The following is a 13,845-nucleotide window of genomic DNA, read 5'->3' as shown; positions in this document are numbered from 1 at the left end:
TTTGAGATGAGACTGAGAAAAAGATAACCCTTGCTATCTAAACTTGCTTTCCAAAGTCAGAAGCCAAATAGATTTGGATGGTAAAGGATGTGTATCTTTCCATATAGTAATAACTATAAATAAATAAACATTTGACTTTTGAATATTTCATCTACCTGTCTGAGAGAAAGAAAGAAAAAGAGAGAGGAGAGGAAAGGAGATGAGACGAGACTATGATCCATTCTGGGAAAACAGTATTATTTTGTATTCAGAATCACTTTATATTTGAACATATACAGTGGCAGATTTTTGTGTGAAACATAATGCAGAATAAGTGTTTTAATAGCATGGGAAGAGCAGTTTGCAAAATTCTTTATACTACATGGTCTCTATTGTGTAAAAAACAATGTCTATGAAAAAGACTGGAAAGAAATGTGTCTAAATGTAACTGGGATTGAGCAATAATTTTTCTACATCTATAACATTCATTACATGCAAATTTACATGTGATCTTATTTCATTTGTAGTTAAGAGAAATATTAAATAGGGATTTTAATATAATAAGTACTTTAATAGAGTTATTTATAAAGAAGGTTTAATATTAGTACCGAAGAGTATCAATTCTGGGAAGTTCAAGTTAAATTCAGGAAGGAGAGATGCTTCAAATATAGCCTAATATAATAGAGCAATAGTTTATCAGAAAGAGGATACACTGTACTTGCAACCAGAAATTGAGACCAAGCATGTACCATGAGGGGAATTTAAACAGTTCCATATGACTAGAATAAAGGCTGCAAAAATGGTAAGAGAAGCAGGAAGAGTAATGTCTACATACACATATTGGGGCCAGATGGTATATAACAGAGTTCAGAGTTTTTAGAATAAAGAAAGTCTAAGCCTAGCCATGCTAGTTAACTCATTTCAATGTTTAATTTCAATACTAAGTAAATCCTGACCTGTAACAATCATATTTGAATACTTTCTTTAAAATACTTAAAACCAAACTAATTTCTCTCCATTAAAATTAAACCAGAGACAGGAATTTCTAGACTTTGCCAGGGTAGAGCTGGCAAATCTACTCCTCAAGAAACAACTATAAAACTGGACACAATCATCAAAAACAACCGTTTTGGGACTCAAACAAAGGCAAACAAGTTGGAGAATGTTTATTCGTGAGAACCAACTGATCCTAGGTTAAGAACAATGAGGATTTGTGGTGCTCTTGCCTGAAACCACTCTTCTCACCCTCACCCCTTGCTCAGCTGGTGTGGAAGTTCTTCAAGAATAGGGCTGGCTGTGAAAAAGAGCAGCTTCACAGCTGGAAGGAGCTAACTTTATTGGAACAAAGGGTAAAAAACCCACACAGAGCACACAGAGCACCGTCAGTAAAAGTAGAAAACAAACAGAAAGTCAGCAGGTATGCTAGCCTCAGGTTGCAGTTTTGGTTGGGCTGAGCTGCAGACTGGAGAACTTGTCAGAAATTTAACCCAAAAAATCCTGGAAATGAGAAAGGCATAGAGGTGCTAGGTAAGGTCTCCACATAGTCTTGACTGACCTGGAGGCTAAGTGAACATGCACAGGAGACCCAAGAGGGTCTGATGGAAAATAAATGGTGAGGCACACTTGAAAACTGCCTAAGTGTTAAAAGCACTCCCCAATCAACACACATCCACTGGGAGAAGGTGGAGGAGGCCTAACTGGCTTGAGGCACTGGAGTATAACCTGTGCTATCAATGATCACTAAGCTAAGCAGACAGACTCTAGGAAACCAGCCTAAAAAATAAAAATAACAATACTAGGCAAACTGCAAGGAAAGCAGATCCCACAGATTCAGCCCAAGCAAACTAGTAAAAAACTACCACCACCACTACCGCCGCCCCCTCCTTGAGGGAAAATCCAAACCAAGAGTTTCCACAATATATTATCAAAAATATATTGGGTGGTTTTTAACAAAAAATTACTAGATATACAAAGAAAAACAGGAAAGTGTGGTCCATGCTCAAGAAAAACAGCATTAAATAAAAAATGACTGAGTGAGCTCAAATGCTGGAGCAAAGTCTTCAAATTGGCTATTATAAAAATGTTCCAAGAATTAAAAGAAAACATGTTAAAAGAGTTAAAGGAAAATATGCTGACAGTGAGTCAACAAATAAGGAAATCTCAACAGTAAAATAGAGACTATAAAAAAGAACCATATAGTGGGGCGGCTGGGTAGCTCAGTCAGTAAAGCATCCAACTCTTACTCTCAGGATCATGAGGTCAAGCCCCACACTGGGCATGGAGCCTACTTATTTAAAAAAAAAAAAAAAAGAACCATACAGAAATTCTAGGATTGATATGTTCTATATGTACCTGTCTTTGATAGTGGTATAACTATATATTTTTTTTACAATGTCATCATTTTAAAAATATTCAAGAATGTTCATAACACCTGAGTTGCAGGATGTTTAGTAAGTCACTAAGCTTTGTAAGCTTTATAGTAATCTTTGAAAAGAAGATGCTTCATCCTTTCCTACTGAACTAATCAAAAGTATGTTAAATTTTAAATAAAACTGCTTATAGTATTTTCAACATTATGTAAAATCAAAGTAACCAGTGGTAATGCTATGTTTGATATCTACTACATATTTAAATGGTTAAGAGGTTGATTTAATTTTATTTTCATGGTTAGCTTTCAATGTCTATCAAAAATGTTTCTAGAATTATTCAAGTTCAGTATTTTCAAGAAATTAATAAAGTATTACTTGATACTACAAATCTGTTCTGGTACTAAGGTGTATAAATAACTTTAATACTACTAATAATTAATTGGATTATAATACTTGTGTGTGTGTATATTATATATACATATATATATTTAATCATAAAAAAGAATGAAATTCTGCCATTTGTTATAACATGGATGGACCTTGAGGCCATTTGGCTAAGTGAAATAAGTCAGGGACAGAAAGACAAATACTGTATGATCTGATTTATATATGGAATCTAAGAAAAACCAAACCCATAGAAACAGAGATGTGACTGGTAGTCAGAAATGGCAGTAGGGGGTGGGGTAGAGAAACTGAGTTAAAGATACAAACTTCCAGTTATAAGAAGTTAAGGGGATGTAAGGTACAACATGATGATTATAGTTAACAACACTGTACTATATATTTCAAAGGTGCCAAGAGAATGAATCTTAAAAGTTCTCATCACAGTCAGAGAAAGACAAAAATCATATGACTTCACTCATATGAGGACTTTAAGAGATAAAACAGATGAACATAAGGGAAGGGAAACAAAAATAATATAAACACAGGGAGGGGAACAAAACAGAAGAAACTCATAAATATGGAGAACTGAGGGTTATGGGAGGGATTGTGGGAGGGGGGATGGGCTAAATGGGTGAGGGGCACTAAGGAATCTACTCCTGAAATCATTGTTGCACTATATGCTAACTAATTTGGATGTAAATTTAAAAAAATAAAAAATAAAACAAGTAAACAAAAAGAATTTAAAAAGTTCTCATCACAAGAAAAAAAATTGTAACTGTGAGGTGATGGATGTTAACCAAACTTGTAATCATTTCAAAATATTTACACATATCAAATCATGTTGTATACCTTAAACTTACACAATGTTATAGCTCAATTAAACTGGAAACATATTCATGTATTTATTAAATAAAATTTGTACCTATGCACACATAAACTACTGGTAGGCAAATTTTCACATCAACAATAGAATAATGGCAATTGGTTCCATTAATAATCTTCCATTATTCCTTGTGATTTTTCAGTTAAGAGACAGCCACTTTAAATTAAACATAGTTTAAAATGGATTTTGCTGTTTTGATTCTTTTATTATCATAAGAATAATTATTACAACATTTAAGAAACAATTCTTTCTTATGTTTCCTGAACACAATCTGCTATAGAACCATCAGTTTTCCTGATATCCCTTAAAATTTTATGCTAGTTTTCTACCTACTAATATTATAAATCTGCATTTTTCAGCCTAATCTATTATCAGGGGAGCAAGCAAACAGCCCACTACTTTTTGTAAATCATTACACTATTTTACATTATTAATAGAGCTATCCAGGATGACGTTAGTAATTGAAATAGAAAAACTGTACTTACTCAGTTATAAATTCAGGGTTTGTAAAGCTGAGGTTGGTTAAATGACCTTCAAGTTTAGAAGACTCATGTGTACTTAAGGCTGGAGTGGTCTTAGTGGCGAGTACAGCTCTTTTTTCATCCTTTTCAAGTGCTTTTCTCTTTCCACCATTTTGGAAATATTCTCTGCATACACTACAAAGCAAAATGAAGTTGTATTTTAAAATACTAGGCAGGAATACAAAATAAAATGGAAAAACATTAGCCTTTATTATTCAAAACGGGAAACTTTCAATTACAAATTCTTACTGTGAAAACATCACACAGAGGTAACTTTGAGTACCTGTAGCACTGCACATACAATAAAGCATAATCACAGATTATATTTAACAAGTAAAAAGTATGTTTTCAAGGGTACAGATGTACCTATATGTTTTGCTGAACTGCATTCTTAACTAAAACTTATGTTCCTCTAGAAAATCTTAGGTAACTCTGCTATTCAGTGACAGCATACAAAAAGACCAGTCGTTACAGTTAATTCTGAGCCAGGTCTGCTGGTAGCAGACAGATACCCCAATAGTTGTTTCTTAGATCCCTGTTGGCTTATGAAAACTAAGTGAGGATGTCAACATATTAAGAATTATTGATATTCTTATTTGCTCTGAGGGAAGGGAATACAAATCTAGTTCAGGTAAAAATGGTACTGTATCATATAAGTAAACATTTACAGAACAGAAGTTTGAACATTAAGGTGGTTTTTGTAACACCTGGAAATTATTCTTATCCATCAAGAGACCGTTCCTGTTTGTCTGAATTCTTACAGTAGTAAAATGCAGATTTTTTGAAGATGTTTCATTTTAAGCTCATATAGTTTAGAACAGATCAGGTTGCCATCCAGCACCAGAAACTGATGACTGACATAATCTTATAAACAATTTTCTTCAAACCGAATACAATTTTAGAGTAGTAGGACACCATGCCTGGGTATATAACAGGAAAAACTAACATAAACCATAGAATCAACTCAAATATTTATTAGCTATTAAAGCCAAGAATCTTAAGTTAAAGAAAGGCTAACAAGACCTAGTTCAGGCCCTTGAGCTTACAATGTGATAGCTTACATGTGAAAACAATAAATGATACAATAATTACCAAGCTACTTGAAGGAGGAGGGAATCTAAACAAATTTTCTTTTTAGATGCTTACAACACATTATTAGTACATATAGCTCATACTTTGAACAAAGCTAAACTATTTTTCTCCATAGACTCTGCTTGGTGAATTTCCAGAAACATATGGCAAGAGAAGAATTGAAGAATTAATTTAAAACTGATTTCTGCGGGGCGCCTGGGTGGCTCAGTTGGTTAAGCGGCTGACTTCAGCTCAGGTCATGATCTCATGGTCCATGAGTTCGAGCCCCACGTCAGGCTCTATGCTGACAGCTCAGAGCCTGGAGCCTGTTTCAGATTCTATGTCTCCCTCTCTCTGACCCTCCCCCGTTCATGCTCTGTCTCTGTCTCAAAAATAAATAAACAGTGTGCTATTAGTTCAACTTCACTTTTTCTTAGTAATTACTATTAAGACTTCTTTAAAAAAAAGATTTCTTTAATTTTCCTATGTAGATTTAGTTTTAATTCTTATATATAGGAGTTGAAACCCATTCTTCATAAATCAATTATTTATTAAGTATTAAGAATACAGAGCCCCCATGTGCCAGGCACATCTGTGATGAGAAAACAAATTGGAGAAGGGATTGCTGCTCTCAAGGAGCTCAGATTAGTGAATAAGACAACAACTATACAATAATAAAGAAAATACAACTGATAAAGATAATATACAGCTGATAACCCAATCAATCTAGAGTCAGTAATATATGCTGACTTTAGAAATATAAGTAGGAATAATCAAGGAAGAATGCTAGGTGGGAGGTGAGTGCTTTTCTGGCAGAGTAGCATGAGCAAAGGCACAGTAGATAAACACAGCAAGGATCCTGCAGAGATGGACATCCATTCAAGATATGTGAAACGTAAAGTGCCGAGAAGAAAACAGATGGATGGACTCACAGGTAAAAAGATCCTGAGGCCAACACAAATATAGTGGGGAAAGGTGGCTAGGTGACACTGGAGTGATAAGCAAGCCTCAGATCCCACAAGACTCCAAGGCCAATGTAAAGATGTGGTATTTAGAAATCTAATCTAATGACAGTAGTTTAGTGATTTCCTGGGGCTGGGGCTAATTACAAAAGTGTACAAAAAGTAAATGCCACCAAAAAGGAGAGCCTTGAAAAGATATTGCTTCTGGGGGAGAAAGGAGGCACTTTGAAAAAATGGAGGTATCTCTGGAGGTTTGGTGATAAAAGGAAAAAATTAAGCAATTAAGGATAATGAGCCTACTGAGATGTTATAAACTATATATTAAAAAATGTTAAGTCAGACCAAAAGAGGACAATATATATTAAAGGCACTTTACTTTTGTATTTGTGGCAAACAAGGTTCTTCAGAATTAAAGAACCAAGTAAGCCACCCAAACCCCTACAGACACTCCAACAGAATAGACAAACCCATAAAATAAATGCTCAATGAATACAGAAACCAAACAAGGTTCTAATAGAAGGGAAGAGAAAAACAATTAAAACCAGTGGATGAAAATTATCAAAAACATAGACTCAAAAACAGCTATAAAAGAGAAAAAAACTGTAACATTTTGGTATTAATTATATATAATAAAGCAACTGCAGATATGAAAGAACATTTCAAATTTGAAATTAAAAAGCTGAGAACAAAAAGGAATGAATAATGGAGAGATATTCCATGAAAATAGATAGGAAGATGCAATATTGCCACAGTGTCAGTTCTTCCCAAACTGATCTAGAGTCTGTACAATCCCAATGAAAATCAAGCCAAATTATTTGGTGGAGACCGACAAACTAATTCTAAAGTTTATATGGAGAGGCAAAAGACCCAAATAGCCAACACATTTCTGAAGAAGAACAAAATTGGAGGACTGACCACTATTGGACTTACTTTATATAGTGGATCAGAACAGGGTGGTGCTGGTGACAGAATAGACAACTAGACACATGGAACAAAACATCCCAGTAGACCCACACAGATATACTCAAATGATTTTTCAATAAAAGAGCAAAGGCAATATAATGGAGTAAAGATGGTCTTTTCACCAAATGGTGCTGGAACGACAACTACATACCAGAAAAATGAACCTGAACAGACATCACACCTTTCACAACACTTAAAATGGATTATAGACATAAATGTAAAACACGAAACTATAAAACTCTTGGAGAGTTTTATAAACTTCCTAGGAGAAAATCTAGGTGACCTTGGGCTTGGCAATGACTCTTTGGATGCAACACCAAAGTCAAGATCCATCAAAGAAAGAATTGAGAAGCTGGACTTAATTACAATAAAAAAATGCTCTGCAAAAGAGAATGGGAGAGAATGAGAAAAGAATGAGAAGACGGACATGGACTGGGAGAAATATTTGCAAAAGACTTATCTGATGAAGGAACTGTTATCTGAAATATACAAAGAATTCTGAAAACTTAATGGAAAACAAACAACCCGGTTTAAAAATGGGCAAAAGAAATGGATAACTCACCAAAGAAGATATACAGACAGCAAATAAGCTTATGGAATAGGCTCCAGGTCATGTATCATTAGGGAAATGCAAATTAAAATAGCAACACGACGCTACTACACACTAATAACATCAACACTACCAACTGCTGGTGAACATGTGGAGCAACAAGAACTCTTCATTCATTGTTGGTGGGAATACAAAATGATAAAATCACTTTGGAGACAATTTGGCCGTTTCCTACAAAATTAACTCTACTTTTACCATACAATCCAGCAATCACACTCCTTGGTATTTGCGCGCGCGTGCACACACACACACACACACACAAATAAAAACTCACTTCAACACAAAAGCCTGCACATGGATGCTTACAGCACTTTTAGTCATAACTGCCAAAATTTGGAAGCAATAAGTTGTCCTGCAGCAGGTGAATAAAGAAAAAAATTGTGGTACATCCAGACAATAGATTCTTACTCAGTGCTAAAAAGAAATGAGCTACCAAGCCATGAAAAGACATGGAGGAAACTTAAATGCCTATTAAGTGAAAGCTGTCAATATAAAAAGATTATATACTATGATTCCAACTCTATTACATTCTAGAAAAGGCAAAACTATGGAAAGAGTAAAAGAGTCTGTGACTGGGGAAGAAGGGATGTGCAAGCAAAGCAGAGGATTTTTAGGGCAAGGAAGCCATCTGTATGATACTATAATGGTGAATATTTGTCATTATATATTTGTCAAAACCCACAGAATATACACCACCAAAAACAAATCCTAATGGAAGCTATGGACTTTAAATGATAATGATGTGTCAAAGAAATTCATCAATTACAATATAATGTACCATTCTGGGTGGATGTTGACAGGGAGGATACTGGGCATGTGTGTGGGCAGGGTGTTTATGGGAACTGTACTTTCTGCTCAATATTACTGTGAACCTCAAACTGCACCAAAAAAATAAATCTACTTGAAAGGGAAAAAAACCCAGGTCAGAACAGTTATCATGTGTCTCCTGATGTAATACACTGAGAAGGACACAATATCACCTAAGTAATATTCTTGCTAATATGCTTCATTTAAATCTAATCAGAGGGGTGCCTGGGTGGCTCAGTCTTTTGAGCGACCGACTTCGGCTCAGGTCATGATCTCACGGTTTGTGAGTTTGAGCCTCGCGTCGGGCTCTGTGCTGACAGTTCAGAGCCTGGAGCCTGCTTCTGATTCTGTCTTCCTCTCTCTCTGTCCCTCCCCCACTCATGCTCTGTCTCTCTCTGTCTCAGAAATAAATAAAAAACATTTAAACAAATCTAATCAGAAAAAAACCATACAAATCCAAATTGAGAGTCTATAAACCTTTATAAGATGTCTGTGTCATAAAAGAAAAAAAAAAAAGGAGAGAGAGAGAGAGATTCACATGAGTCAAATCATATTTGTCTTTCTCTGACCGACTTGTTTCACTTAACTACAGAGAACAAACTGTGGGTAGCTGGAGGGGAGGTGAGCAGGGTAATGGGCTAAATGGGTTATAGGCATTAAGGAGGGCAGTTGTGATGAGCACTGTGTGTTACATGTAAGTGATGAATCAGTAAATTCTACTACTGAAACTAACATTACACTCTATGTTAACTGACTAGAATTTAAATAAAAACTTCAACTAAAGAGAAAGCTAGAGAATTTACCTCAACTAAGTGCAATGATACACCTTGAAATATTTAGGAATGAAAGTCTTGTGATTTCTGCAACTGACTACCAAATGGTTCAGTAGAGAGGGAAAGGGGAGAGAAGGGGTGCGGGGGGGGGGGGGGGAGAAAATGGAAAGAAGATACAAAATAAGACTAAAATAGAGAAACATTTTTTTTCAGAAGCTGAAGGAAAGAAAGTGTGAGTCAACGATTTTTATCCAGCCAAGCTGCACATTTTGTAACAAAACTATAGAAAAACAGCTTTTTGTATGTAAGAACTTAGGGAACATCATAGTTGCAAGCTGGTTTTAAAGGATTTACTAGAAGATGAAGTTCATCCATGAGATGGCTGAGAAATGTTGATGAAGAGGCTAGTTAGTAATGAATGAAAAGCATTAAATGAATAAAAAAAGGAAAACTTTATAATGCTGAAGACCACAATTTCCAAAGATATAACAGGTATGAATATTTATGTGCCATTTATCATAGCAGCCATCTTCACTAAGCAGAAACTCCATGGGATTCATGGAGAAACAGACACAACTAACAAGAGAACTTTAATACATGACTCAATCAAGTGAATGGATATTAGGTAAGGTTAGAGAAACCAAAAAGAGTATAATGAGGTTTATCTTATCTACATAACAAACTCTGCTCTCTAAAGAGAGTATAAATTCTTTTCAAGTGCACATGGAATATTCACAAAACTACCATATACATATACTATGTCATGAAGAAAACCACAGTAAGAGCCACAGAAAAAAAAAATAAAAATCATCCTATTACAACACAATAAAAGTATAACAGAATAAAACAAAAAAATCCCTTTCACCTGGAAATTTAAATCCATTAATATATTCACATATATATTCATAAATTTAAGGAGGAAACTCATATACATTCCCACAGATGCTGAAAGGACATTCAACACAATTCAACACCTATTCCTAAAAAAAAAACCAAACAATACAATACACTCAGTAAAACAGGAATTGGTGAACACTTCCTAAAAGTAAAATTATGCACATATATCAGCCAAAAAGCCAGCCACGTTTTTAACGGGAACACAATGCACACATTCCTAAATGAATAAGACACAGCTATGTAGCAGACAAGAGAAAAAGTATTAGTCAAAAAAAAAAGAAAAGAAAAGAAAGAAAAATAAAAAAAACTGGAAAGAAAGAAAAATGTATATTCACAGATGAGTTTACCTAGACAACCCAAAAGAATCAATCATAAACCAATACCAATAGACGTAAAAATATAAAAATCAAAAGCCTCCATATATATGTGCATATACAAACAATAGCATATCTGAATATATAACAGAAGTGAAGGTTACATTTACAACAGATCAAAATGATAAAACACCTAGGAATAAATGTAACAAGAAAATGCACATATTCAGAAAACCAGTATTCAGAAAACCTTAAAACACTACTGAACAACTCAAAAGCAGACTGGAACAAATAGAAAAATACATATCTTTTTCATGGGCATGATGATTCAACATTACAAAGATGTCAGTTTTCTCCAGTTATTAAAAAATTTAATGAAATCCCAATAAAAATACAAAGTTTTGCAAGTTTAGTTAGACCAGTTGGTTCTAAAATACACATAAAAAAAAAAAAAAAAAGGAAAGAACCAAGAAAACCCTGAGAAAGAAGAGCAGTGGTGGCGCAGGGGAAGATGTTACAGAATAACATTGATTAAATGATATAGACAATGAAACATAACAAAGTCCTCAAAAAGAACCAACCATAGCATATAGTTGGCTAACATGGCATATAAGTGTCATGCCAAATCACTGTAGAAAAGGTGGTGCTTTTCATAAATGATGTTGGAGAAACGGGAATTATATTGGGGGAAAAGTTAGATCTATACTTCCCAACAAACACTAGACTGAATTCCAAATAGGTCAGAGATCTAAATGTAGAAAATGATATCATTCAAGTACTATAAGAAAACTAGTGAGTAAATGAGTGAATTACTATTAGGAATTCTTATAGTCTGGGAATCAGGAAAGCTTTTCTAAGGTAAGAGAAATCTGGAAGCAATAAAAGAGATACATATGTGATTACGTAAAAACAAAGATTTCTACATGGCAAACCAAAAACCTGCATGGCAAAAGGTATTAATGAAGACAAAGGGCACATATCTGTAAGTCATAAAAAGCTATGAAAAAATCAAGATAAAAGGAACCAAAACCAGTGGAAATAAAGTGTCAAAAACATGAACATAATTCACAAGGGGAAAATAATTTTTAAATATATAAAAACATACTCAACCTCACTCACAAGAGAAACATAAATTAAAACCACACAGAGATATCAGTTCCCACCTTATCAAACTGGCAAAACTTCTAAAGGTAGGTGAGACTGTGAAGAGATAGGTATTGTTTTTTGTTGACGGAACTACAAAATGATAAAACCTCTAAAGAGGGTGATTTCACAAAATCTAACAAAATCCCATATACGTTTACTCTTCTACTCTGCAATTGCACATCCAGGAATCTACAAAGATACAATGCCAAATGTACAAAATGAATATGCACAAGGTTATCCATTACAGCACTATTTTTAACAGGAAAAACTTGTAAATAACTTACGAAAATGAAGAGGGTATCTATTTACTTGCAGTTGGTCAATTCATGTTGTCAACTTGACTGGGCCAAGGGGTACCTAAATATCTGGTCAAACATTCTCAGTGATTCTGTGAGGATGGTTCTGAATGAGAGTAACATTTAAATAAGTAAACTGAGTAAAGCAGACTGTCCTTCATAATAGGGGTGGGCCTCATCCAATCACTTGAAGGTCTGCATAGAACAAAAAGGCTGACCCTCCTCCCTAGAGTATGAAAGACTCCTCCTGCTTGACTGCCTTTGAACAGGGACACTGATTTTTTTCTTGCCTTCAGACAAACTGAAACATCAGCTCTTCCTAGGCCTCAAGCCTGCCAGTTTTAGGACTGGAACTACACCACTGATTCTCCTGTGTCTCTAGCATGTCAACTCACCACTGCATATCTTAAGATTTATCAGCCTCCATATACACAGGAACCCATTCTGTGAAGAACCCTCACTAATACAACAGTGATCTCCATGACATATTAAGTAAAGAAGAAGGGTATAAAACAGCATATACCATATCCCATTTGAATACAGATAATGGGTGGTTATGTATGTGTATGTGAATTTGGTTAATTCTGCAAAAAACAAACAAACAAAAAAACAACAACAAAATAATGTTACCTGAAAATAATTTGTTACTTGGATAAAACAAGTAACAAATGAAGAAATTGGAAGGGAACCTTTTTTGAATACACCTTTTTATAAAGTCTTGACTTCTGAACCATGCAAATGTTTTATATTCTTACAAAATAAAATAGGGGGGGGAACCCATAAAACTGAAAGTGAACATAACCATATACAAAAGAACTATTTCAAGTAACTTTTAAACACAGTATCCTGACCCTTAGTGGTTTATGTTCTAAAGACAGAAGAACTACAAAGATACTTTAAACTTCATCCAGTTAGTTTTACTGCTAGGTAAAGTTTAGAACTAAAATTGACATTGTAGTTTTCAAACTATTTTATGTGAACTGTAGGACAAAGCAAATGTATTAATGTTATTCAGAACTAAGTCCTTTAGCAGCACATCTAGTGCCCAGATCTTAATTTAATTTCTAAATGCCATTTCTCACTAAAAGAAACAGGCCCTAAGAAGAAATAGTTTGATTCTAAGTCTTGGGTGGCAAAACTAAAGGGTTATTTTGTACTACATAGTAACAAAGTGCTCAAAAGTGATTTCAGAACACAGAAGCCAGCTATATATGGAATATGGAATAATTTGAACATACTCCCCCCAAAAAAAAACAAAGACTGATGGAAAGAATGAATAAATAACAATGCAGGAGGCTACTGTGATATAAAACCCCCCCAACCAAAAAACATACTTATCACAACTGGAATTACTATACCAATTCCTTATTGTTAAGAATTGATGACTAAACAGAAAGAATTAGGGATACGTATGTTTATTTCTACCCAGTCTTTCTGAAGAACATGTAATCATTCCCTGTTCATAAAGAAAAGGTTTTATTTACAGAAGCTAATAAATAAAAAGAATGATACAAGTTGAACAAATCATTCTGTGGGGCACCTGCGTGGCTCAGTTGATTTAAGCGCCAGACTTCGGCTCTGCTCTTGATCTCATGGTTTGTGAGCCCTGGGTCAGGCTCTGGGCTGACAGCTCAGAGCCTGGAGCCTGCTTCAGATTCTGTGTCTCACTTTCTCTCCATCCCTCCCCACTCGCACCCTGTCTCTCTCTCTCTCTCTCTCTCAAAAATAAGTAAACATTAAAAAAAAAATTAAAAAATCACTCTGCAATCCCAAATGAAATAGTTTATTTAATAAACAGAAGTAAACCTGTTAGCTGACAGACTGTCAGGAGACAGGATTGATCCACAAGCCAAAATGTCCCTCTACATAT

The 13,845-nt window shown here is 34.7% G+C and overlaps 1 protein-coding gene across 1 annotated transcript in view; it reads right to left on the bottom strand.

The window, feature by feature from the left end:
* SAMTOR (S-adenosylmethionine sensor upstream of mTORC1) overlaps nt 1–13,845 on the bottom strand; it is an 86,333-nt gene that overhangs the window by 50,522 nt on the left and 21,966 nt on the right. The window contains exon 3 of the mRNA XM_025929498.2: nt 4,101–4,271. Within this exon, the coding sequence (XP_025785283.1) occupies nt 4,101–4,271 (171 nt within the window). The remainder of the gene's footprint in view (nt 1–4,100; nt 4,272–13,845) is intronic.

The sequence above is a fragment of the Puma concolor genome, chromosome A2, assembly GCF_028749965.1.
Source record: "Puma concolor isolate L17-30 chromosome A2, mPumCon1.1.hap2, whole genome shotgun sequence".
NCBI classification, from domain to species: domain Eukaryota; kingdom Metazoa; phylum Chordata; class Mammalia; order Carnivora; family Felidae; genus Puma; species Puma concolor.
This window is presented reverse-complemented; position numbering and strand designations above follow the sequence as displayed.